The 26,449-nt window shown below is 36.9% G+C and overlaps 2 protein-coding genes and 1 long non-coding RNA gene across 39 annotated transcripts in view; 1 reads left to right on the forward strand and 2 right to left on the reverse strand.

Annotated features, from left to right (window-relative positions):
- Positions 1-3,272: 3,272 nt before the first annotated feature.
- On the reverse strand, positions 3,273-4,857 carry LOC127518605 (NAD(P)H dehydrogenase [quinone] 1-like). The gene is made up of 6 exons (XM_051905522.1): positions 4,715-4,857; positions 4,480-4,647; positions 4,229-4,359; positions 3,995-4,108; positions 3,766-3,867; positions 3,273-3,653 (listed from the first exon to the last, which is right to left on the reverse strand). Exons 1-6 carry the CDS (start codon positions 4,716-4,718, stop codon positions 3,354-3,356), a joined length of 819 nt encoding a protein of 272 aa, XP_051761482.1. The 5' UTR covers positions 4,719-4,857; the 3' UTR covers positions 3,273-3,353.
- A 795-nt stretch (positions 4,858-5,652) lies between these two features.
- lrrfip1a (leucine rich repeat (in FLII) interacting protein 1a) overlaps positions 5,653-26,449 on the forward strand; it is a 36,795-nt gene continuing 15,998 nt past the window's right edge. For 3 of the 37 annotated variants that reach the window (XM_051905480.1, XM_051905487.1, XM_051905481.1), the window contains exons 1-5: positions 6,131-6,758; positions 19,717-19,803; positions 24,960-24,977; positions 25,237-25,293; positions 26,279-26,323. In XM_051905480.1, the coding sequence (XP_051761440.1) occupies positions 6,669-6,758; positions 19,717-19,803; positions 24,960-24,977; positions 25,237-25,293; positions 26,279-26,323 (297 nt within the window). In that variant the 5' untranslated portion in view covers positions 6,131-6,668. Of the gene's footprint in view, positions 6,759-16,965; positions 17,124-19,716; positions 19,804-24,959; positions 24,978-25,236; positions 25,294-26,278; positions 26,324-26,449 lie in introns of those variants that run through there. The other 34 variants (XM_051905477.1, XM_051905475.1, XM_051905473.1 and 31 more) reach the window with 32 other exon arrangements.
- On the reverse strand, positions 13,547-26,295 carry LOC127518608 (uncharacterized). The gene is made up of 3 exons (XR_007931598.1): positions 26,110-26,295; positions 17,325-17,476; positions 13,547-14,846 (listed from the first exon to the last, which is right to left on the reverse strand). It is a non-coding gene; the product is annotated as an uncharacterized LOC127518608 (long non-coding RNA).

A 26,449-nucleotide genomic window follows, 5' to 3' on the forward strand; every position in this document is an offset into this window, starting at 1 on the left:
GAGAGGAGGCCAAACAATGCCCCACACTTAGGATGTCTAGCAAGGAGGCTCACAGAGAGCCTTCAAATCAAACTGTTACCCTGGTGGAACCCTGAAGAGCGGAGACCTAAATATAACTATCGCTAGCAACATATCGCTAGCAAGAGGAGGTCAGACGACATCTGCAGTAGCCAAGGAGGCTCAGAGAGAGCCTAACAACTTAGCAAACGTAGCCGAGCTCTAGGACCCTAACTCTCTAAAGAGGAGACCTATACTTCTATACAGTGCCCTCCACTAATATTGGCACCCTTAGTAAATATGAGCAAAGGCGGCTGTGAAAATAAATCTGCATTGTTAATCCTTTGGATCTTTCATTCACAAAATTCTAACCTTTCATCAAAGTAAAACAATTGAAAGTGGGGGGAAACTCACATTATGAAATAAATGTTTTTCTCCAAAACATGTTGGCCACAATTATTGGCACCCCCTAGAAATTCTTATGAGTAAAATAAATGAATTTCCATTCATATTTATATTTTTTAGCACACCAGGGTGACTAGGAGCATGAAATTGTCCAGCCATGACTTCCTGTTCCACAGGAGTACAAATATGTGTAAACACAAAGGCCAAATTCCCTTAATCATTCATCACAATGAGAAAAAAAAAAGAATATAGTTCTGATGTGCAGCGAAAGATTGTTGAGCTAAACAAAATAGAAAATGGCTATAAGAAAAAAGCTAACACATTGAAAATCCCCATTTCCACCATCAGGGCAATAATTAAGAAGTTCCAGTCAACTAAAGATGTTGAAAATCTGCCTGGAAGAGGACGTGTGTCTATAGCGTCCTAATGCACAGTAAGGAGGAGAGTTGCCAAAGACTCTCCAAGGATCACAGCTGGAGAATTGCAGAAATTAGTTGAGTCTTGGGGTCAGAAAGCCTAAAAAGAAAAAAAATTACCAAGCAGCACCTACATCACCAAAAGTTGTTTGGGAGGGTTTCAAGAAAAATCCTCCTCGGTCATCCAAAAACAAACTCCAGCATATTCATTTGTCAGACACAACTGGAACTTCAAAAGAGACCTGGTTCTATGGTCAGATGAAAAAAAAAAAAAAAAAAAAGAGCTTTTTGGCAGCAAACCCACCAGATGGGTTTGGTGCAAACAGGGATAAAAAGTACCCCATGCCCACTGTTAAATATGCTGCTGGATCTTTAATGCTGTGGGCTATTTGTTTTGCTGGAGGTCCTGGACATCTTGTTCAGATACATGGCATCATGGATTCTATTAAATCTAACAGATAAAAAAATCAAAACCTGACTGTCCCTGATAGAAATCTTATAATGGGCCGTGGCTGGATCTTCCATCAGGACAATGATCCAAAACAAACATCAAAATCAACACAAAAATGTGTCACTGAGCACAAAATGAAGCTACTGCCATGGCCGTCCCAGCTCCCTGAACTGAACCCTATAGAAAATGAGTGGAGTGAACTGAAGAGAAGCAGCACCAACATGGAGCTGGGAATCTGAAGGATCTGGAGAGATTCTGTATGAATGGTCTCTGATATCTTGTCAGGTGTTCTCCAAACTCATCAGGCATTATAGAAGACTCAGAGCTGTTATCTTGGGAAAAGGACATTGCCTTAATTGGGTGCCAATAATTGTGGCCAACGTGAAGGTTAGAATTTTGTGAATTTTTTAAATGAAAGATCAAAAGGATAAACAATGCAGATTTATTTTCACAGCCACCTTTGCTCATATTTACCAAGGGTGCCAATATTAGTGGAGGTATGCTTGCATTGTGTTTCATGTGCAAATATTGGGCGGCCGCAAACTTTATATTATCATTTAGGAACTGTTTTAGATTAATACGTAAACGCATATCAAAGTGTTCTTTTCATACATCTGCCGAAGAACTTTGCTGCAGAAAAGTACAGGCCTCAAAGGAATTTCCACAGGTAATTGGAAATCTGTGCACAGCTGGGAGACAAATACCTTTCTAGGGCTGCGTTCCACTCCAAATTTTTATGCCCTTTACTCGCTAACTTCCCTCCGTCTCGTGGACTCGGATGTGCGTCATTGCTTACAATGCAGGAGTGCCCACTACTGGCGGAACTCATGCATAAGGTTTAAATGAAACGTACTAAGCCCTTGATCACTTGGAATTCACTCTGGAGCTGATTTTATTTAAACCCCTTTTTCACTTATGAATTTGTTTTATGCACCATTCTATATGCTTATAAGTGTTTGGTGAAAATATATAAAATACTATAGGTATATGAGCTGTTGGAGAAAAATAAAAATTGCACAAATGAAACAATATCAATAGTATAAACTTTGACTGTGAACATAAGGTAGCTACAAGTATTATGCGACTGAATCTCAACATATACATATATATATATATATATATATATATCTCAGACTATTATGTGATTCATTTCCAAAATAATAGATCATACACTTAAATTGATAATACTACATTATTTCATAAAAAAAAAAAAAAAAAAAAGTCAATTTTGATTTCATGCCAACTTTAAGTGCAAACTGCTGTGACATCACAATCAAGTTGAATTGTGGGATATAGAGGTGCTTGAAGAGTACATTAGAGTAGACTCGCTCCCTCAAAATCGAGGTGACGAGGGTCTGCCCATATAAACTTCAAAGTGGAATGCACTTTAAAAAAAAAAAAAAAAAAAAGGAGGCTTAGGGAAGTTTGCGAGCATGTCTAAAATTGGAGTGGAACACAGCCCAAGAGTAAAGGAAGCAAATTTATGTGCCTCATTAAAGGTGCTACTTGTTCTGAAACAAACACACTTGGTATTTGGACCATAGAATTGTTTGGTTAAAGCCCCTATAGGAAGACTGTAACAGCCAAAACAAGGTATTTGCATATTACATTAGTATGCAAGGGTTCCTTTAAGAGATTGCGTGACTGTGCAGGAAAAAGTACTGTAGTTGACAAGTGCGCTACCAGTTTATTATACTTTTGCATTTATTTTTAACATTCACAAAGAGCTACTCTATGTATGAGCTGCCTGTTTACCTGCCATTAAATGTGGGGAACACTGACTTTTCACTGTCAAGCTCTCTGATTCCATAGATTAAACTACCGTTATCCAGGTAAAGCACTACAAGACCACTGTAGGAGCAACAAAGAGAAAGTAGGGAAATACTTGACTAGGGAGCACAAGTCAATGTCTTGGTTTCTAAATGCCTGACATTAGCTTTAATAATGAGCAATTGTGGCTCGCACATTATGGCTAAAAATGAATTACAAAACTCAAACTCAAGACATGAACAATTTATTCAGGTCTTAAAAAATTAGCTTTGAGACAAGGACACGGCCACATGAGGACAGTGTTGCTCTGTGTCTCATACCCCAGCTTTCATCTGGCTGTGCGGTGGCAGAGGTTTCTCCAGGTGATGACCCACAGTGAGACCGAAAGGGGAATCAGCTTGCTTCTCCTGGACTTCAGGCTTCAGCTGAAAGCCTTTCCCCTCATCAAAACTGTCTACTGGTGGGAAGGTGAGTGGCACTTCACTAAAGAGACCTTGAAGACGAGTACGCCAGCCTTCCAACAGGCTGCCACGAGCCTCAGCAGAGAGATGCGTGGGTGCCCAGAAGATCTGTGGTGCGAGGACCTGGAAGCCACAGTAGTTGAGGACACCATTCTACAAAAGATAAAAAATGGAGCACAACAGTCTCAGGTTAGTATTACATGCAAACTCATTAATACAGTGCAAAATTAAGACTGGTAAAAGAATAATGGATGAAGCTTCTTACCTGAACTGGCCACAGAGTAACATTCATGTCTCCATTGATCCCATTGCAGTTGAACATGGTCTCATGGGAACCAGTGGTGAAGGATAACATGGCTTTCTTTTCCTAAAATTAATAAAACACTTAAATTACACCGATACTAACAGCCCTCTCACATTTCATTAAATCAACATTTGTTAAGCTTGTGATGAATGCATGTGAATAAATTAAATTTGTGATTTATAGGCCCCACCCTGAAGATGCCCTCGCTGTAGCGTTTTTCCAAAGTGTAAGCAAAACCAAGTGTAAGAACCCGATCCATCCAACCTTTCATGATGGCAGGAACAGAGAACCAGTACATGGGAAACTGGAAGAGAAACAAAGCTTAGTAAAGAAGAAAAAAAAAAAAAAAAAAAAAAAAAAAAGTATGACTTAGCAAAAAAATGACCTACCTGCAAGTGATAAATTAAATTGCCAATAAAAATACCTGAAAGATAACAATATCTGCTTCTTTTAATTTCTTGTGCTCCTCTACGATATCAGAAGCTAGTCGCCCCTCCTGCCAGGCCAGCATGGTCTCCTCTCCATAGCAAAAGTGTTCTGGGTTCTTCACTGGTCCTGAAACAAAAAAAAAAACAAAAAAAAAAGAGATTGTGCAAGAATTGCCATTGCGCTCCGATACAGGCACACGTTTTAAGTTTAATATTTTCTGAACAAATATAACACTGCCTCCCACACCAGTAATATCCTCTTTGGTTGCTGTGGCCTTGAATTTCATTTCATACAGGTCAGAAACAATCACATTGCAGCCCTGTTTCTTCAGCACATCCACAGCAGCATCTTTCGCGGCCGCATTGAAAGATCCCGCACTCTGGTGCGCGTACACGATCAACACTGTCTTTGAATCTGAAAAAAATCCAGAAGATAAACAAACAAACAAACACATAAAAATTACTGCAATAAAAGAACGTACCCATGTTTCTCACCCACACGTCTCAAAGCATTCAGCTTCGTGGGCTTCTTTTAAAATCTCAATCACCTGAGCAGAGCACAGCTGAGTAATTTCACTAATTAATAATGACAGCCTACAAAAACCAAAAAATGTAGGCAAAAAAAAAAAAAAAACCTGACTTTTTTTTAAACTGGATGCATTTTCTTACCTAGATGCATTTCTTTTCAAAAGCGGCATATGAAATGAATTTTTATGGGGGAAAAAAAAAAAAAAACTAGAATCGTATATAGTGTTGCCAAACCCCTCCCTCGGAAAATCTCTACCCTCAAAAGTCTCCATTTTTCACAAAAAGTCGCCAAATATGAAAATAAAGTATAAACAGGTTTGCATATGTGAATATTTAATATATATATATATATATATATATATATATATATATATATATATATATATGATATCTGTCCAACATTGTCTTACAATAGTTATGTCTGCCAAGCTCTGATTTATATTAACAGATTATCCTAATTAAAAATCAATATCATACAAACCATACAAACCATATCGGCTTCAGGGTCTTTTGGCTATCACTTGGCTATGGTCAGACAGTCCACAGCTCACTGTGCAGGCTCATAGAAAAGGATTGAGCGCGGACCTGAGATTACCGGCAGGGCGTGGCCAACCAGTGCTAGAGTTTAATTGCCCAAAATAAAAAAATCTCCAAAAAAAATAGCTAATTTTATTTAAAAATAGCTAAAATAGCTCCTTGTCGCAAAACATTGATAAAAGTCGCAGCAACAATGAGAAAGTAGCTAAATTTGGCGACAAAATCCCCAAATTGGCAACACTGGGTAAGTTTAGCTTTTTACCACTAGATGTCATCATGCACCAGCAACTGATGCTATACACGTCTATAGAGTCATACAAATAAAATACCTATATGATCAAGATAAAAGATAATCCCCCGGTTTCACAGACAAGCTTAAGCCTAGTCCCAGACTAAAATGTGTGTTTGAGCTGTTTTAACTGAAAGTAATTAACTTGCACTGACATTGTTTTGTCTCAAGATGCAAAATGCCCTAATTGAACTAAGGGTCTAATCCTGGCTTAATCTAAGCCCTGTCTGTGAAACCGGGCTAATTGTAAAGATAAAAAAAAAAAAAAAAAAAAAAAATGAATTTGGTAACTCAGTTCAGATAACGAGGTGTTTTGCTTAGACTTTTTTTGTGTCATGCCCGCGGGGTGTAATTTTGAATACAATTTTCTGCTGGAGAAGAACAACAACAAAAAAACCTTTTCTGGTCTCCCCTACTTGATGTAGTTTGTGGTCTTTAACTGGTTATGATGGATGATGGCTTGAGACCACCTCATATATTTTTCCCCAGCAGCGCATTTTTTTTTCTTCTTCAGAATGAAACTCTTATTATTGCGAAAGGTGCGTAAGCACATGAGTATGACTTTAAGAAATGCAAGAAAGATAGGTTTCTTTTTTTAGCACCAGACTCCCATGATTAAAAATAGCGAAGAGGGTCTGCGAGCCCTGAAACTCCCCCAACAGACGCTCACAGTCCATCCGCGCAACAATAATGAACTAAAGCAAGAGAAGGAAACTTTTATCCGAGCGGTTATACTGACAATGACTCTCTGAGCAAACAAACAAACTTTAGTCTAGATCATTTACAGCCATTTTGGCAGCTCCTCGGAGGCGACACGTGTGTCATGTAAAGGCGTTTGCGCTCTCAGCACCGGTGACTCTTCACTCTTTCACAGTACAGCACTAGGAAGAGTGCAAAAAATACGGATGTAACACAATGAACCACGTCGCGAACGACACGACGTAGCCTCGCTGTTTTTTGGTTAGAGTTGGAAACGTGTTTTCTTTTTCTTATGCCTTTGCTGAAGGAATAACTCTCCAAAGGATCGGTTTTCAGACGTAAAGCAGCGTGTGTTTCTCAGAAGGATTTATTAAAGGTTACCAATGGGGTCTCAAGGGCCAGGACGTAAAAGAACCCCCAGCAAAAATGGGTTGACTGCCGAAGAAGATGCCCTCAACGTGATCGCAAAAGAGGTAAATTGATCTCATAAGGGATAAACTACTGTTATGGTCTTATTTGCAGAAGTGCAGGGTTAAACTTCAGAGGAAAATGAGAAAATCACATGGTTCTACATCCTGAGTCAGTTTATTTATTAAACCAAAGAGCTGTACACAGTTTCACGAGTATCTAATTAACATAACAGCAGCCTAACTAAGGTAAAGTCCATGCTTTTGAACTAATGTGGCCCTGATATATTATTCTTATTTACAAGCTGCAGATCATTTCCTCTCATGTCTGCTTCCTCCCTGTGTTTTTAGGTACCTACACCTAACTACGAGTTTCTGAGCTGTTTTGGTCTTATGTATCATGGCAGTAATGTGTTTGAAAGTGCTAGGCTAGCAGTGTGCAACATAAGCTGAGTTTGATGTGCTGGAACAGGTGCTGGGGTCATGGTGGAGAGAACCTTGATCTGAGTACTTAGGAAATGATTTTGGCTCGGTCAGATATTTGACTTATATGATGTTCCTTCATTGCACACCCATAAAGACTGTATGTGAAGTGCACATGTTTTCATAGACAGCTATACACATGTAGCAAATGTTTCAATCTATTATTAGTAAGTGTGTCTTTGCTTGACACATCATGCTCAGTAGTAGACAGGATAGAGGCCTTCTCACACTACTGTCAGCATGAGCTGTCCTCTCAGTTTAGAGTGTGAAATACAGTCAGAGAAGCATGTTATATTTGTGTATGCATCTAAACACTTCTTTGAGTTTACATGATTGATTTATTTATTAGTGCCATTGGTCATGACCAGGCCCATACAGAATCTGCAGATTGATTTATTTTTTGTTTGTTTCTAATTTATGCAGTGATTTTAGGGAATGTCTGAGTCACAGTATGAAACACTTAATGGTTTGTTAATGCATAATCAATAAGCTAAAATAGTGGCAGAGGATGTGTAAAACTTTGATAGTTGCATAACCTTGTGCAGAATTTTTTCAAAAATAATTTAGTACCAAATTTGCTGCTCATTCTCAACAAGAAGACAGGTTAGCCATTTAAAAAGTTTTGAAATGTTTAAAAGTAGCCTAACTTGAAAATTGCCCATTTGGTTTTCTGTAGTTGACCTCTAGTAAGTGAGCACATGGATAAAGAGAGATTCAGGTGAAACACACCCATGCTTGAAACATTGAATCAGGAAGCAAATGTCAGTTTCACATTTGCATAATTCAGCATGAACGCTAATTTTTTTTTTTTTTTTTTTTTTTTTTCTCTGATCAAACCTGTTTTTCTTGAAATGGAAATTGTTTTTTTTTTAGTATTCACCCATGTGGCTTTGCAACAGAGCTTTTGCAAATTTAAACAGTCAGGTCAGGTCACACAAGGTCTCATTGGAGCCTCTCTCTGAGCAGGTTTGGTTTCAGTTACGATGATAAGATACTGTGGTTTAACCCTTTTTTTATTTGGCACTTGACATGTTTTAAAGGTTTTTTTGAATGTCTTCACAAATAAGCTAGTTATTTACATGTTCCTAGGGCTTTTTAAAGTTTATATGTTTCTTTCAGAGCCACTTTATCTCCTTTTAAGGGACTAGTTCAGTATTTACTTCCTGTGTTCCATTGTCCCCCCTTTTATTCACCTGGTACTGTACCTGCATTTGTCTGATATAGGCTGCAGTCCCACACTTGCTGCTCTCTGACAGGCTGGTATGTTGGCCCTCGTGTGATCGTTGATTCAGTAACAAGAGCTTTAAAAATAGAAGGCCCTCAGAGACCAGCTGTTAGTGCAGCCTCAAGACCAGACATGAAGTTTTTGGGGGGCCGTTACAATGAGCAGAAGTAGGGAACAGGGGCATCTGATAATGGATGACATGGAAACATATGCTGATAATATCTGCAGAAGTAATCCTCAGTGGCCGTGTTTTGTTTTTGTTTTTTTGTGCTCTCTAATGTAGCTAAGCTGGTAAGTTTGAGATATGGCCTCAGTAGAACATGAGTCAGTGAAGGATTTCCTGTAAAACAGTTTCAACAATTGCTACTAAACACTTTGATTCAGTGTTTTGTTTGTCCTTCGTGTTACACAGATGCAAGTTGTGGAATCTGGTAAGATAAACGCATGACATAAATAGATTGTTTTCAGCTGTATGTGTTTGGTTCATGACCACATTCCGCAAAGTTTTGGCACATGCTGAAAAAAGTTTCATACAACAACACTCCTCATTTGATTAGATGAGGCATTTCAATTTTTTAAGTGCAGACCAAGTCCAGATGAAGGTGGTGATTATTGTTGATCTATGATATTTGTTCTTCTTATCGCAGTTTTGCCATTAGAAGAACATATATTTCTATTTTAAGTAAATGCTGTTCTTCTGAACTTTCTATTCATCAAATAATCATGGAAAAAGGTATCACTTTTTTTTTTATTATAAAAATATTAAGCAGCACAATTATTATCAACATTGATAATAGGAAATGTTACCTGAGCAGCAAATCATCAGAATGATTTTAAAAGGATCATGTGACACTGAAGACTGGAGTAATGCTGAAAATTCAGCTGATTCACAGGAATAAATTATATTTTTAAACATAGAAAACAGTTAATATGAATTGTGTTAATATTTCACAATATTTCTAGAGTCAGGGGAGCAGCCTGTGGTTTTATTTAGCCAATTATTATTTAAGCCAGAAAACTAGCCAATCAGAAATGCTCTCTGCTTATGAATTATTTTGAGTGCTGACTGATTTAGGATGTGATTCATGGAGTAACTCTACTCTTTCAGTCTGTATGATTGTGTGTTTAAATCAGATGTGAGCTGGACAATGGTGTGTCAAAAGCTCATTTGTCACTGTCACTACCAGTGTTATTTCAAGCAAGAAGAAAGTTGATTTCCAGTCTTTAGAGCAATTAACTCAATAGGAAGTTGAGTTGCTGGCACGACTGATCCCTACTATGTTAAAGAGGCTTACAACTGAAAATCGGCTATTGAGACAGAAGTAAGTTGGCAAGTCTGGTAAAAATGCATTCAATAGTTTTGTGATTAGAGAATGACTGGATTGGTTCAAAACAAATTCAGAGCTGTCAACTCATTGTGTGAGAATAGTTATAATTAGCAGGATGGATAGTTCAAACCCTTATAGTGTCAGTAGGCCAGGCTGAACCAGTGTTCTCCATCTTATTGTTTAAAAAAAAACTAAAAGGCAGATATATACAGTAAATAAATATAAAACTATATATATATTGCCAATTTAAGCGAAATAGAACTCGGTGCGTGTGCTGTGAGAAGATTTGTGCATGCACATTCGACGCACGCACACAGAAAGCTGCGTCTCAGACACCGGATTAAATTGATCAAATGTGCAGTAAAACATTAATGTTATAGATTTCTGTGTCAAATAAGTGCTGGTATTTTGTACTTTCTATTTATCAGTGAATCCTGAAAAAGCTCAGTCATTGGATGACACTGTAACAGTGCCAGAATGCAGCTGAGATGGTTACAAGTAGATTAGGATGCCAGGCTTTGTGCTCTGGTGGGTGTTTAGATGATTAATCTGGGCTCAGACTTTGGACTGTGGGATGTCTGTTAATCTAAACTCATTGTCAGGAGCAGTTTTGTATTTCTGCATTAAGAAGAAGAGTCCTGACATCATAATACATGATTGTGTTCATATATGGCCACACACATATACTATATGGTTTTATGAATACCAATCGCAGTAGCACATTGACACATTATCACCTGCTTATCACTGGTCCATGACGTTTATAACACTTTTTTTCTGCCTCCCTCAGGACTAAGCTCTGAGCGACCCAAGGTTAAACTTGCACTGGATTGTATTCAACAATGCATTATTTATTTGAATTTTCTTCAAGAGCCTTGTTGCAGAACTGTTGATACAGGTTGAAGCAAGACACTGTGTAGAAAATTCTCAAATAATGTCAGCACACTTAAGTCAGAGACCTTTTACCAAGAATGGAACCTCTCCATATAAGGACAAGGATTCAGAAAGGGTTTTCTTCCCTTTTTCTGACGTCACCGATGGGCCTCTGAAGATTGTTATCACAATTGCTTTCCTGTTTATTCTCTGCTGTTGGGACACATCCCATATAAAGGAGTAGGCCTAATGCTGAGTCCATATTTCTAGTGCTCTTGATCCTGATTGGTCAGGATGTTTGTGCATAAGCATGGTTGCTGTGATAACTGCTACTTAGGCATAACTCTATTTATTTTAAAGGGTTAGTTCACCCAAAAATGAAAATTCTGTCATTACTCACCCTCATGTCATTCCACACCCATAAGACCTTCAATCATCTTCGAAACACAAATTAAGATATTTTTCATAAAATCCGATGGCTCAGTGAGGCCTGCATTGCCAGCAAGACAATTAACACTTTCAATGCCCAGAAAGCTGCTAAAGACACATTTAAAACAGTTCATGTGACTACAGTGGTTCAACCTTAATGTTATGAAGCGATGAGAATACTTTTTGTGTGCCAAAAAAAACAAAATAACGACTTTATTCAACAATATCTAGTGATGAGCGATTTCAAAACACTGCTTCATGAAGTTTAGAAGCTTTACAAATCTTTACAAAACTGCCAAAGTCACCGCCTGCAGTGGTGAACCATTGAAATTTCGAAACACTTATGATGTCACGAAGCCTCGTTTATTGAAAGCACGTGACTTTGGCAGTTTGATACGCGCTCCTAACTACTGATTCGAAACAAAAGATTCGTAAAGCTTCGAAGCTTCATGAAGCAGTGTTTTGAAATCGCCCGTCACTGGATGTTGTTAAATAAAGTTGTTATTTTGGGGAGTTTTTTTCTCGTCACTTCATAACATTAAGGTTGAACCACTGCAGTCACATGAACTGTTTTAAATATGTCTTTAGTATCTTTCTGGGCATCTGAAAGTGTTAATTGTCTTGCTGGCAATGCAGGCCTCACTGAGCCATCAGATTTTATCAAAAATATCTTAATTTGTGCTCGGAAGATGAACGAAGGTCTTACGGGTGTGGAACGACATAAGGGTGAGTAATTAATGACATAATTTTCATTTTTGGGTGAACTAACCCTTTAAGTCATTTAAAGTTCTCCTTTTCTTCTTTTCTGTATTTCACTTCTGCTCTATCTTGTTTACTAATCTACTTTTTACTTGACTTGGCATTGTGTACAATGAATATTGCAACAAATTGTTCCTCATTTATACATTCAACAAATTAATAATTTATTGTTAGCTTTTAAAAATCAGCATAATAGAATCCTCATAATCTGTTAATTGTGAAAACAGTTAAATTTAATCAGTTAAAAAGCATGAACATGGGTAAATATGGTGAGCTGCGGAACAAGCAAGATTCATTTAGTTAATGTATGATGTTTGATTTATTAATGATAAATATGTAACCTGGTAATTGTGTATTTAAATGTACTTTTACAAAAATCTCATTCTTGTTCATTTATGTATGTGTGACTGACAAATGTGCATCACATTATATACAATTAAAATACATAAATCTTACATTTAGACCTAACTATTTTTGAGTGTTAGTTGATGTGGATAAAAGTGTCTACTAAATGAGTAAATGTAAACACAATATGAGGTGATGTTAGTAGTTCAGCAGTTTATAGCATGGTCAAAGAAGGTTTTCAGTGACCTAGCACCATACAATGATGCTTTCTGTTGTAATCCTCAGTATAACCAACAATTTCTTATCTTTAAAATATTATTTTTGTTGGATTTGAGGTACAGTACATGGTAATCCTACACAAACAAAACGTCTTATCTCTAGTCTTGTTTAATCCCCCCCCCCCCCAAAAAAACAAAAAAGTGTTAAACTTGTATTCCATTAAGTTACAATTATGCTCAAAAACATAAAATAGACAGAGAGAGAAAATGGTCCCTGTTTCATGATTTATTAACTTGGTGTACAAGGTCATGCTGTGGATTTTGGTCTGATAAGACCATTTGCTAACGGGAAAGGAATTCGTACAAAATCTCGCTCTGGTCTCCGATTGGCCGCTTGGTGCAAGATGTTTGCTTATTTGACAAATGTAGGTGTGAAACAGCTTGATGTGTAAAAAATTCTGTTATGTTGCAAAGACACTGCTCATTCCTCCTGTATGAAGAGACACAATTCATCTATTTTCCCTCACACTGACCTGACTCCAGCTGACCTCTCTACCTCATTTGACAGAGATTCTCACAAGTGTATTTTTATTTTTATGCAAGTTTTTTGGATGTTACATAAAAAATGTAGGATAAACAAATAAAATTTCAATAAATTCTGTCGCCAGTCTGTTGAATGAGCTCTGGTCTCTGACTTGTACTCTTAATCTCTTCTAAGGAAATCTACAGTGTTATCAGCTGTTCTACAGTGTAAACAGTTCACCCACGACCAGTCATTTTTTTAGGTATTAGAACAGAGAGTACATTGAATGTCATTAGAAACCAGAGACCAGTCAATGAGACACTCTTTCACCTTCATCTCATCACCGTCATGCTACTCTCTCTTATTCCTACTTTTCAACAAGCTAGAGTTTCTCTCACAGGCTTGCGCTTGTTTTTGAGTAACTCAGTGTGGTCAGTGAAGCAAGTGTTCTGTGTTGGCCAAGCATGCTAGGTCTTCGCTTTCCGTGAAGAGCTGCTTCCGTGTGCAGTCATCTGAGACGGGCACGCTGGCATCTATCAGACATCATCCTGCCTCAGGTTTCGCAGGGTTTAAGGAAGTCATTTTTAGGGTGTGTCATTTCTGAGCCACTAGCGGCATCTAAAGGGATTGCCAAAATAATGCTGCAAATGTCATTGGTAGAGACAGACCAGGGCATGTCGAACTGCTCAAACAAAATACTAATGTTTTGATAGCACCGCAGATCTACAGTGTTTGCACTCTTTGGGAAGTCAATATGAATGGCTTACTTATTATCTCTGCAGATTAAACGGGGTTAGGAAAGTATTTAAAGGGATAGTTCACCCCCCTCCCCCTCTCATGTCATTGTAAACCTGTATAAATATTGTATTCTAATGATATTAATGTTAACATTTTCATACCTTATAGTACCATAGACTTGGGGCGATAATAGTAAACATTTTGCAGTGGTATAAAAAATTCAAGCAGTTGAGATTTGTTTTATAGTATATATCGCTTAACGTGAGTATACTGTATAGTTATATCTTACATTATATACAGATCTATCCCTTTAACATTAAAAATTCACATTTCCATTGTCTGAGGTTTATATTAGACATGATGTATTACTGCTAAGTAATGGTCATTTAATCTTATCAGCTCTTTTCCTCCTTTTTCTTTCCCTCCCTTTTTGTCATCATTTTCTCCATGCTCGGAATGAGCCAAATTCTTGTTCCTAAATTCTTTTAGCCCTACATGGTGAGTTTCTTTTAGAGCAAGCTCACTTTTTATATTAAAACTTGCCACAGATCCCAGGAACTGCTAAAATATGGTCCCACCACACACAGATCAGACATTGTTTGGTTTATGTTTGACATGGAAGGCTGGCACAATTTATATAGGTATTAATATGGGCAGGCCAGAAATGTGGCAGACGTCTCCAGTGATCTCATATGTTCCAGTCTCTGGCTCTTACGTTAGTACCGGAGTGAAAAAGACTGTTTATGTCTCATACTGAAGACAGTTAATCCAGTTTACACAGATGGCAAAATGATTCACATTTTGAATATTGAGCTTTCCACATTAAAATGAATTAAACTGGCCAGAGGCTCTTTTGGTTTATATAAGTCATAGTTTTGAAGTTAATAATGCCTATTTTTTTTACACTATAGTAAGTTTTGCTTCCAAGTACTGTCCAAAAACACAGTGAAAACAAGGAGCAGTTGTGGACTTCCATTTATTTGTATTGCATGTCTTCTGTTTGTTCCCTTCATTTTCTGTTACAGCTAGTCTATTAGCAGTCCAGCTGATTAGCATGTACCCCCTTAGCCTGGCATGCTGGTACAAGAGGCCGTGGGAGAGATAGATCTGGTGAACTTGGCATCTCCTTCTGTGGTATTTATGTCAACAGATAAGAACTCTGGACTCAGACTGTCCTGGCATTCATCAAACTCCCAGGGACTTCTGAATGACAAGCTTGTTCTGCATGTCTACCTTAAAAGGCACCAAATAAAGGGTTTTAGTAAGCCTGTCCACAATCATCTGACAAATGTGTTAGTATCTTACAAAATTCCAAAAAAATCACTAATTCTTCACATTTGTTGAACTCAAGGTGTTCCATGGGTGCTCATATTTGCAATTTATAGGGGGAAAAAAGTCACATTCACATGTAGGATTCCAATGGTCATGGAACACCTGGAAATGTCAGGGAATTTTATTATGGGGTCATTCCGTGTCAAATCAACCAAATTTAGGAAACTTCCCTGGCTCAAATTTTGGATTTTGTAAATATATTTTTCTTTAGAAAGATAAACATAAATAGTGATGAAAGCCAAAATTTTGTTTAAATTTACTGATTAATCCACTATTTTGTAGAGGGGGGTCAAAATGACAATTTTCACCTGAGAAGCTGCCAAGTCATTTTTACACCCCTGGAAATCATTATTTTATTTTTACTGAGAGATTGGTAGGTCTATTAGTGAAATCTGTTGAAATCTGTTTGCCTCAAGTTTGCATGCCTGTAACTCAAGAAGTATTAAAGATATCTTAATATCCTTTTAGATTCTGGTTCTTAACAAACTTTACTTTTGGTATCTTCATTTTAAAGGCCCCCAATGGTTCAATCCCAGAGATATGGAGATATTAATGTGGCTCCATGAGTAAATTGTACACACATTCAGTGGTCAAAAACCAAATGTGGGTCACTTTGCACACAGCTGATACTTATTGCTTTTAAAGAGGAATGTCTGAAGAATAATGTTTAAACTAGAAATATAGCTTGTTTCCCTCTATCAAAAGAATTGCATAAAACATAACTCTCTGAGTACCAAAAATCCACTGAAAATGGTTAAGTTGAGGCACATTAATTTGCTCTTAAAAGTGTATTTATAAAAATCTAAATTTAATCAGTTTTAGGGATGTTTGGAAGATGGGATTTTGTTCATTTTACAGCTTCTGAAGATTGAACCATATAGGGCCTTAAAAATGAAGATTGCAAAAGAAAAGTTTCATTAGTACAAGTTACTTGAGTTACAGACATGTAAACTTTGGAGAAAATGTTTGTTTTTGGCACTCAGAGAGTTGTGTTGTATTCAATTGTTTTGATAGAGAGAAAGAAGATACATCACTAGTTTCAGTGTTATTTGTTCTTTAGACATTATTCTTTAAACACAATAACCATCTGCTGTTTAAAAAGTTACCTACATTTGGTTCTTGACCATTGAAAATGTGTAAAATTCAACAATTTGGACATGGAGTCACATTGGGGTCCCAATATCTATGGGACTGAACTATATAGGGCCTTAAAAATGGAGTTTCCAAAAGAAAAGTTTATTAAAAATGAGAATTTAGAAGGATATTAAGATATCTTGAATACTTTTAGAGCTACAGGCATGGAAACTTTGGAAAAGGAATATTTATGGCACAGGTTTGTTCTATGCAATTGAGCTTATAGAAAAAAATTAGATGCATTTCTAGTTTTAACATTATTTGTTCTTTTAGATATTCCTCTTTAAAAGAAAAAAGTATCAGCTGTATACAAAGTGACCCACATTTAGTTTTTGACCAAATGTGTACAATTTACCAATTTACTCATGGAGTCACTTTAACATGTCCTTATCTCAGGGATTGAACCATTGAGGACCTTTAAAAGGAAGATACCAAAAGAAAAGTTAGTTAAGAACCAGAACCTAAGAGGATATTAAGATATATTTAATACTTGTTGAGTTACAGGCATGGACCTTTGGTTGAGTTGACACGGAATGACCCTATTGTGTCTTATACTATAGTAGTTTACATGGGGCCGTATCAGCTAGCGCCACATAAACAAAAAATTGTCATGTAGTTACCAAAATGCCTTGATTTTGTTAACAACTGAAATTAACGTTGTTGCAGGCCTGATGTAAACATGATGTACTCTGTGGCTAATTAGAGCAATTAAATATGGAATAGAAATGTGTTTCTATTCCAAAAAAGGTCTCTACCAGACAGCTGTGGAACTAGCTCTTCATTCCCAATGAGAACAGCCACGTCACAGAGCTTTCATTAAATTAGAGCATTTTGGGTGTATTGATAGAGCCCCGCTCCATTTGGGTCATTAAAAATAGCTGTTGAGGAGAGAGTGAGAGGAGAGAGGTGTGTGAAATAGGCCAGACTGTTTTCCTCTTCTGTAAGAGTGTGTGGATTGTCATGATGGGGGGAAATGCGGATGACCCAGGCTATCATATGCTCACCGTGACCGATATCATGGTCTACTTTGATAACTGCAAGAAGGTAGGCCTTAACATGAATATGGGTTTTCAAAAAACAAACAACAAAAAAAAACAGTTTGTTCTTTTAGTTCAGAGAGGAAGAATAGTGCATGCTTTCTTTAAGGTGGGTAACCTGCTTTTTTTTTTTTTTTTTTTTTTAGGTGCATATGCACAGTTTTATGCATTGAATGAATAGATTTTGTTTAGTAATATGGATTATTACTTCCTGTTGATGTAAACCATAGTGTGTGACCTCCACATCAGGACCGAGCAGCAGTGATGGGTGTTTGTACGATCAGCAGTTAGTCCTGTTAATACTGCAGGAAGGGTGTGATCCAGGCTCGATTGTGAATGACTCAGCCCTCTGACTTCCTGCTATGGTCAGAAAAAGCATAGTTTTGGTTACCCTGTAAGCCACACAGTCATAGAGTGCATTTATTCCTGTATGTTTTCAGAAGACTCTTGATGTTTAGTCTTGAAGCTTTTTCCCCCCAAATGAAATATTATTCAGCATTTTCAGCACAGTCAAAGCCCTGTTGGGTGGTAATGCTGTTATTTTAAAGCATGTATGCAAAGGTGTATTGTTGTGCTCGTGGAAAATGTGTGTTGACATTAGTGAGAACCTGTCATAAACATGTTTGGACAGCTGCTTAATTGCTGGGGTTAGCAGTGGTAACTTCTCCCAGGCAGTTTATCTACATAATTATCTGCATTCATTACAACAGTACAGACTAACATTAACATAACATGGTCACATTTCCTGTTTACAAGCAGTAGTGATTTTAGATATAAAGAAAAGATGTTTCTTTAAATTTTGGACATTTAAAGAGTTAGTTCACCCAAAAATGAAAATAATGTCATTTATTACTCACCCTCATGCCGCTCCACACCCGTAAGACCTTCGTTCATCTTCGGAACAAAAATTAAGATATTTTTGTTGAAATCGGATGTCTCAGTGAGGTCTGCATAGCCAGCAATGACATTTCCTCTCTCAAGATCTATTAATGTACTAAAAACATATTATAAAAAAAATAAAAATAATAAATAACGACTTATATAGTGATGGCCGATTTCAAAACACTGCTTCATTAAGCTTCGGAGCGTTATGAATCAGCGCGTCGAATCATGATTCGGATCGCGTGTCAAACCGCCAAACTGCTGAAATCACGTGACTTTGGTGCTCCGAACCGCTGATTCATAATGCTCCGAAGCTTCATGAAGCAGTGTTTTGCAATCGGCCATGACTATATAAGTCGTTATTTTGTTTTTTTGGCACACCAAAATATTCTCGTCGCTTTATAATAGCATGTTTATAATTTGCTTAGTTAGAAAGTTTAATCCATCCAAACATGGAAAACATCTTTGTGAGTGTGATTGTTTGAATTACTTGCTATACCTTTTAAAAGTTTGGAGTCAGTCATTTCTTTCAAAGAAATTACTACTTTTATTCAGCAAGGATGCATTAAATTGATCAAAAGTGACAGGAAAGACATTTATAATGTTACAAAAGATTTGTTTCAAATAAATGCTGTTCTTTTGAACTTTCTATTCATGAAAGAATGTGCGTCAAAGAAATGTATCACAGTTTCCACAAAAATATTAAGCAGAACAAGAAGTTTCTAAAATTGAAAGCAAAATTAAAGCCATCAGTTTCTGTTAGAACTACTACTATTAGAACTACGGTTGAAACTGTGGAAATATTTATTTTGACTACATATTTTTTGAACATCGTTGTTGGCAAAAGAACGCAAAGACCTTTGTGGTGAGAAACAGCTGCTTCCTTGGAAAGTTGCTTGACTGTGTTCAGGACGGAAGGCCTCAGTCTGAGACATTAAGATATGATCTGACATTTACTTGGGAACACATCATTATGGATTTCTCCATCAGCTAACAAACACAGGAAATCATTTTAAAGCTTTACATGCCTCCCTTTAAGTAGTAGTTTCACTATTTTAACCCTTATTCTTTAAATCATAAGTAACACTTTTGCTGCATTTTCCAGAATGTGTTGTGGAACTGGTGCAAATCTGTGAATGTTACAGTCGTGACTCAGTTGTAAAGATTATTTGTAGCACAGGATTGAAGGGAAAAGTGGGTGGAGTTAAGATGCAGACATCACTAAGCGAGGGTGTCTGTGATGAAATACTGGAGTTGAGGTTTCTTTTTTTTTTTTTTTGGTTGTTGCACATTTTGTGGCGTCATCTACAGGAAGGAAGTGTGCAGTGCTCTCTCTCTCTCTCCCCCTCATGCCTGACAGGGAGTCTTTTCCTTAAAAGGACTTTTAAAGTGTGATAGACTAAAGTCACAAATACACGCATACATGCTCATGTAAACAAACACATTCATAGCATGTGCATTCTGAGGAGTATACAGTTACAGTACATGAAACATTATGACAGGGAGGTACACAAACATGTATATGTTATCACATATATGACATTATATTTACTGTGATCCTACTGTTCAGTTTTTTGGGGGGTTTTTTGTTTAGTGTAAAGCTTTTATGTGTTTGTTTTGTGCGTTTTTACATTTACTATGTTGCTCTTGGTCTCATGGTCATGAATTAGAGAGTTTACCTCTCTCTCTTTTTCTGTTTCCCCACCCGCCCCCTGCAGGCTGAAGCCCGTTTGGCAGCTAAGAGAGCAGCCCGTGCAGAAGCTCGTGAGATCAGAATGAGAGAACTGGAGAGACAACAGAAAGAGGTGAAGAAACACACAATCACTGTGAGCTAAATCTCAGGTTGACGTTATATGTCATATGTCAAAATATGATTGGTCTTGATTCTGGAATCTATCTATCTGTGAGTGATACACATTACACATACACACACACATGCATTCGTAGATCAAATATATGTAGAAATATTAAAAAAGGGGCTCAGCAAACATTCTAGCATGACTGTGCTGTTCCTGCACCTAGATGTTTTGAGATGCCCACCAGCAAGATGTGACCTCCTGGAAAATTCCCATCCATTCTGTGTCAATTCAACCAAATTTTGGAAACTTTTGTTAATATTTTTTTTTCTGTAAAACGACAAACATAAATAGTGATGAAAGCCAAAATATTAAATGTCACAGATGTATATTTACTGAGTAATCCATTATTTTGTAGAGGGGGGTCAAAATGACAATTTTCACCTGAGATTTGGAGCCAAATTAGAGGGGTGTAAAAATTACTTTAGAAAGATGACAGCATCATTATTTTATTTTTACATAGAGATTGGTAGGTCTATTAGTAAAATCTGTAGTAATCTTTGTTGCGTTATAAAAAAATCTTTAGCAATTCAACAATTTGGACAGAGTCATTGGGGTCCCAGTATCTATGGAACTGAACTATATAGGACCTTAAAAATTAAAAATCCAAAAGAAATAATTCCAAAAGGAATATTTATGGCACTCAGACCGGTTTGTTCTATGCAGTTGAGCTGATAAGAAAAAAATGAGCTACATTTCTAGTTTCAACATTATTTGTTCTTTAGAGATTCCTCTTTAAAAATAAAAAAGTATCAGCTGTATACAAAGTGACCCACATTTGGTTTTTGACCACTGATTGTTAAGAACCACAATCTAAAAGGATATTAAGATATCTTTAATACTTCTTCAGTTACAGGCAAGCAAACTTGAGGCAAAAAACACAAGAAGTGCTTTTTGCCATTTTTGAACCATCACCGTTGGCATATAATGAAACAAAGACTGCTAAAGTCAACAGATTTCACTAATAGACCTACCAATCTCTGTGTAAAAATAAAATAGTGATGCTGCCATCTTTCTAAAGTCATTTTTACACCCCTGAAAATTGGCTCCAAATCTCAGGTGAAAATTGTCATTTTGACTCCCCTCTACAAAATAGTGGATTACTCCGTAAATATACATCTTTGATATTTAATATTTTGGCTTTCATCACTATTTATGTTTGTCTTACTACAGAAAAAATATTAACAAAATCAAAAAATTTGAGCCGGGGACCTCTGGTTGAGTTGACACGGAATGACACTATAGTCTTATCTGTTTAACTCCATCCTGTGTGTACAGTGGATATGTCTCCTTTGATTGGTGTCTTATGAACAGTTCCCACTTATTAACAGTTTAAGCACTAAAAGCATCTCACAAACAAATAACCCTCATTACACAATGTGTTGAAACACAGGAAGAGAGTATTCAAGAGAGTATTGAGCTGTAGGCATTTAAAATCGCAAAGTTATTTCCCATAATAATGCCGCTGATAATATTTATGAAGCCTTGGCCTCTGCACACTCACAATATTTTTTTTTTTTTCCAAGTATTTTTTTTCTACTGAACTACCAGCAGAAAAGGCTTTCTTTATTCTCAAAATTAAATGTTTCTCATGGTCTTTTTGACTTGCTCCTCTACAACTCTGTCAGCCGATTATGTTAAATTTGTTTAATCTTCATCATGATTGTGGGCTCTGTGCTTTGAAGGACATGTTTTGGCTGGGTTAACGGGGATCAGGGTCAGATAATCACGCCTTGGGTCAGGACCTCCTAAAAGCCCATTTGAACTGCCACATTGGAACTTCAGCCTCCGCTAATGCTCAGAAATATCACAGATTACATCATGAGCACTTTGGTGTTTTTACATAGATTGCTATTTTCATATGGGGTCCAGTGTTGCTTAAGACCCCATTGACTTCCCTTTTTATGGACAAAAAAAACAAACAAACAAAACAGACATTTTTGAACAATCCCTTTAAAGGTCTATCAACAGCAATTAAAAAAATAACATGGAATTTGATTTATTTGAATTCTTTGTCTGAGGAATTTGTTCAAATAGTATTAACATTCATGAAAAAGCCTGGTCTTTCTTTATGCTTAATTTGATGTAGCACCCTGCAGCTTTACTGCAGGTTTTGTACTTTACCCCTGTTACATTACAGTTACTGTAAGTCTTTACAGACTTTATAGATGTTTTTGAGTTACTTATTTGATTTGTCAGGCTTTTGGTACTGTAATAGTACATTGTCTGAACATTCCTCATAGTAAAGAAAGCTGGATTTAAAGCAAGGGTATTGTTTGTTTCCAACTCATTAATATGTGTATGAGTGATTCTGTGTAATGCACTATGACTGCTCATGCTGGTTTGCTACAGCCGGCTGCACACAGTAAGTGAGTGGCATGGGTTCAGTAGCACAAATACAAACGAATTGTAGATTCCTTCAGATATTTAGGGACATTTGATTAGGTGCATATGAATGAACTATTGCTCAGGGGTCCATCAGAGGTGAATGGAAAACCAGAAACTCCCACTGTGGTACCTGAGCTCAGACGCAACAAACTTATGTAATGAAGATAAACACAGCCTTCACACATACCCGGGTCACACTTGAAAGATTAGCTAGCATTCAGAGTTAAGCCCGGTCTGATCAGGAGGTGTGTAAGAATGTTAAGGGTGTGCGCTTTGTGGCTTTAAAACTTCAGCCAAGTCTTAAAGTGGATTATGAGCTTTCAGCCGTACCTGCAGCAGGATAACAGACTCAGTTCCCATTCACTATCTGGATGTGATCATTATGATAATCAGGAACACAATGACTCAAGATTGAACATGCTGTGATATAAAATAGATCTGGAAAAGTTCAGTCAGGATTTTGTGAAGATGAACTTGTAGCGCGCACAGGCTGTGGGGTTTGGATTATATGACAGACTATATCTTTGGGATCATAGAAAGCCTCTGTCTCCCTCAGTCCTGAGGTAGACGGAGACACTGTGACACTAGCAGGACGGCTTGCAAGCGACTAGTACATAGAGGGGCTAGGGAAGTGATCAATGGGCGGCCCCAGACCCCTGTGTTGAGGAAGGTGAGCTTGAATTTACTAGATAAGCATTAGAAAGATGAGAAATTACTGACTTAATGAGAAGTAACTGATTTATTGATGCATTTAGTGTTCCATACTAGCATCAGGTGATCTGATCAGTTGTGTTTTATTTATTGTATGACCTGTTGACTTAAGGGCCGTTTACACGACACCGTTTTCAACTGAAAACTTTTTATGCGTTTTGGCCGTTCATTTACACGACAATGGTGTGTAAATGACTTTGAAAATGGGTTTTCAAAGTGCAAGTTTTTGTCTTTATTGTAAACCACAAAAATATGAATTTGTGAAAACAGTAATGTCATGCGTATGCATATTATGTGTTCAGTCTATAGGTGCATAGTGTTTCTTTACAAAGTGGCCTTGCCAACTACTGGCCTGGCATGTATAATACAGCATTTTTTATCGTTTTCGCAGATCCGTGTGAACTGGGATCATTTTGACAATGTTGTCATCTGTATGCGAAAAAACCATTTTTAGTACATCGTTTTCGTGTAAACCTTTAATGAAAAGTTCTGAAACTGGTATGTGCTTGTCAGAATAGGTGTCAGGATAGCTCTGCAAAGTCACATAGATTTAGTTTTTTGTTTTGTGCCAGATGCAGTTTGAATGCCAGTGTTTTTATTTGTTAGGAAAAAATTTACATGGTCATCTTAAACTTTTTTTTTCTTATCATACCCTGACAATTTCTTAGTTTCTTTGACTAGTTTTGTGAGAGTGCAGAGGTTTGTAGAAACAAATGTGCATTGATGTTGTGGTAAAGTCTCTTATTTAATACTTAAGGTGTAAGATTACTCCAAGAAAGAGATTTTGTTACAGCAATGTTAACAAACACTTATCAAAACTGGTGCAAATACATATGGGGAAACCAGTTGGGTCAGATTCTGTGAGAATGAAAGTGTGCATAGGTGCACTGTATAGTAAAATGAAGTCCAGTAGAGTATTAGACAATAAACTAATCAGATTAGAATTCCTATTAAATTATTAAAATTCTTACCACAAACTGTTAGAGATGTATTGTTCAAGAAAATGGCATTTGAATGGGCTTTAATATGTATCATCTCTATCGTGGTCACGCTAACGTGACAATGCAGTTCTTCTTCATCATGAATGTTTATTATCTGTATGCTTTTTAAAGCCATATCAGTCTTAACTTCTGATATGGTTTTCTGAGCGCACACATCTGAAGAGTCCGCCAGCAGTTATGGGCGGGGCCTGTGCAATGTGACGTCACATTGTATAGAAACTGCAAACGGATTATTCTGAGACACTGCTTATGATTTATGGGGATTTAAGAAAAGGAGTGGGTGGATTTTTACCATTATAGGGTGGTTGTGTACACACACTGCCAACACATTTATGTTCAAAGACCGTGTAAAAGTGAATTTTGCATAATAGGTCCCCTTTAAAACGCAAATCTTTAGCTTTTCTGCTGATGTAATGGTTACTTGTGAATAAATTATGGCCAAGAGCAAATATAAAAGTGTGTTAGTGTAAACGCACCACTGCTTTACTAGTCTAGTGCTACATGCATTTGGTCACTAATGGCCTGAATGAAACCTTAAACATCAGTGGAAAGAATCCTGTTACCCAATAGACCAGATCACATGAGCATCTTTAACTCTTGAGTATATCTTTAGATATCTGAACAGTTGCCCGGCATAATTCAGATGCTTTTATTAACTTGCAGTGTTTTAAAATTCCTGACTGATGATTCTGTCACATCTGTAATGCCTTTGAATTTTGCTGCTTGTTGACCCACATGACTTTCATGTATTTGAGTCAAGTATGTGAACTGGTGTTTCTCACTTTCACTTGTAAGGCCAGGTAACATGACACCAGCCTGATGGATTGCTAAAAATTTATCAGCTTTCCCTTTCCGTTCTATTATCTTTGCGTACACAACTTCCACTTGGTAGCTCTCTGTCATGTCAAATAATCAATGCCCTCTCTTTTTCCACTTCTTTCCCAATCTGGTGTCTTTCTTTCCTTTGCTCATCTGATCCTCTTTTGCTGGCCTCCTGTGATGTAGATTTATCAGGTGCAGAAGGTAGGACTCTGATTCTGTAGATCTGTATATTTTAATTCATTTCCTTCTGTTCTTGCTTATTTAGCTGTTTCTGTACTTTTTTTTAATGAGGTTTTAGGCTCTAGATTTTATATCTCTGGACATCACTGATCTACTGTATATTAATCTATCCTTCTAATGTCATATTCTATTAGTCTAATGTAATCACCTTCAGGTCCTTCTTGTTACCTGAACTTCCTTTATTTTTCTCTCCTGGTTTCTGTTGAAATTCTCATTCCAGAAATACTATGGACTGGATAACCTGGACAACAAATGGGGGGACATTGAGCAGTGGATGGTACATTCACTGTTGGGATTTTGTGCATGTTTCAGGCCTCTAGTTTTATCAGCATGTGACTTTTACATGATTGGGATCCATTGCAATACAGGATGCATTCATGTTTTATCTGTTAATAATTAAGAGAGTTTTGATGTTGGAAATCAGCACAGGGTTGTATATCTCAACACAATATAACACTAGGTCAAAACTTCTACATGGCTGATTTGCACATTCAACAAGTGAAATAAGCCTTTATGTTAATCTGTGTTTAATGGCACTGTAGATACTTTTAAGTATACTATTGTTTGTTGTGAAAGTAGTCTTTTATGCTTACCAAAGCTGCATTTATTTGATAAAAATAAAGTAAAAACGGTAAAAATTGCAAAATACTATTTTCTATTTCAATATATTTTAAAATGTAATTTATTCCTGTGATGCAAAGCTGACATTTCAGCAACCATTACTCCAGTCTTCAGTGTCACATGATCCTTCAGATATCATTCTAATATGCTGATTTGCTGCTCAAGAAACTTTTCTTATTATCCATGTTGAAAACAGTTGCAGCTTAATATATTTGTGAAAATTATACTTTTTTTCCAGAATTATTTGATAAACAAAACATATATATATATATATATATATATATATATATTTAACATTTTTTTACTTTCACTTTTGATCAACTTACTGCATCCTTGATGAATAAAAGTATTAATTTCTTTAAAAAAAAATTCTTACTGAACTTTTGAACGGTAATGTGAGTGTATGTTTCATGTTATTTTACAAAAACTATTATTATCAATTATTACTGATTTGCATGCTTCCATTACTCACCTTGCTTGCTGAGTGTTGTGTGTCTGTCTCTTTTGCCATCTTGCATATATTATATTCTTCTCTTCTCTTCTCTTCTCTTCTCTTCTCTTCTCTTCTCTTCTCTTCTCTTCTCTTCTCTTCTCTTCTCTTCTCTTCTCTTCTCTTCTCTTCTCTTCTCTTCTCTTCTCAGGAGGACAGTGAGCGATATACACGTGTCTCACGGAGACATGCTTCGGTTTGTATTTCTGTCTTTTCACTGTCTGTCCTCCTCAAACCTCCATGCACACTTGTCAAGCAGAACATTTCACAATAAGTTTGTGCTTTAGGAAAACACTTTATTTCATCTCAAATGCAATTACAT

The sequence above is a fragment of the Ctenopharyngodon idella genome, chromosome 9 (assembly GCF_019924925.1).
Source record: "Ctenopharyngodon idella isolate HZGC_01 chromosome 9, HZGC01, whole genome shotgun sequence".
NCBI lineage: Eukaryota > Metazoa > Chordata > Actinopteri > Cypriniformes > Xenocyprididae > Ctenopharyngodon > Ctenopharyngodon idella.

Coding starts and splice junctions, on each gene's coding strand:
- LOC127518605 (XM_051905522.1), bottom strand. Junction 3,868..3,994: donor ACAGCGAGGGCATCTTCAGG/GTGGGGCCTATA, acceptor TATTAATTTTAG/GAAAAGAAAGCCATGTTATC. Junction 3,654..3,765: donor TTACTCTGTGGCCAGTTCAG/GTAAGAAGCTTC, acceptor TATCTTTTGTAG/AATGGTGTCCTCAACTACTG.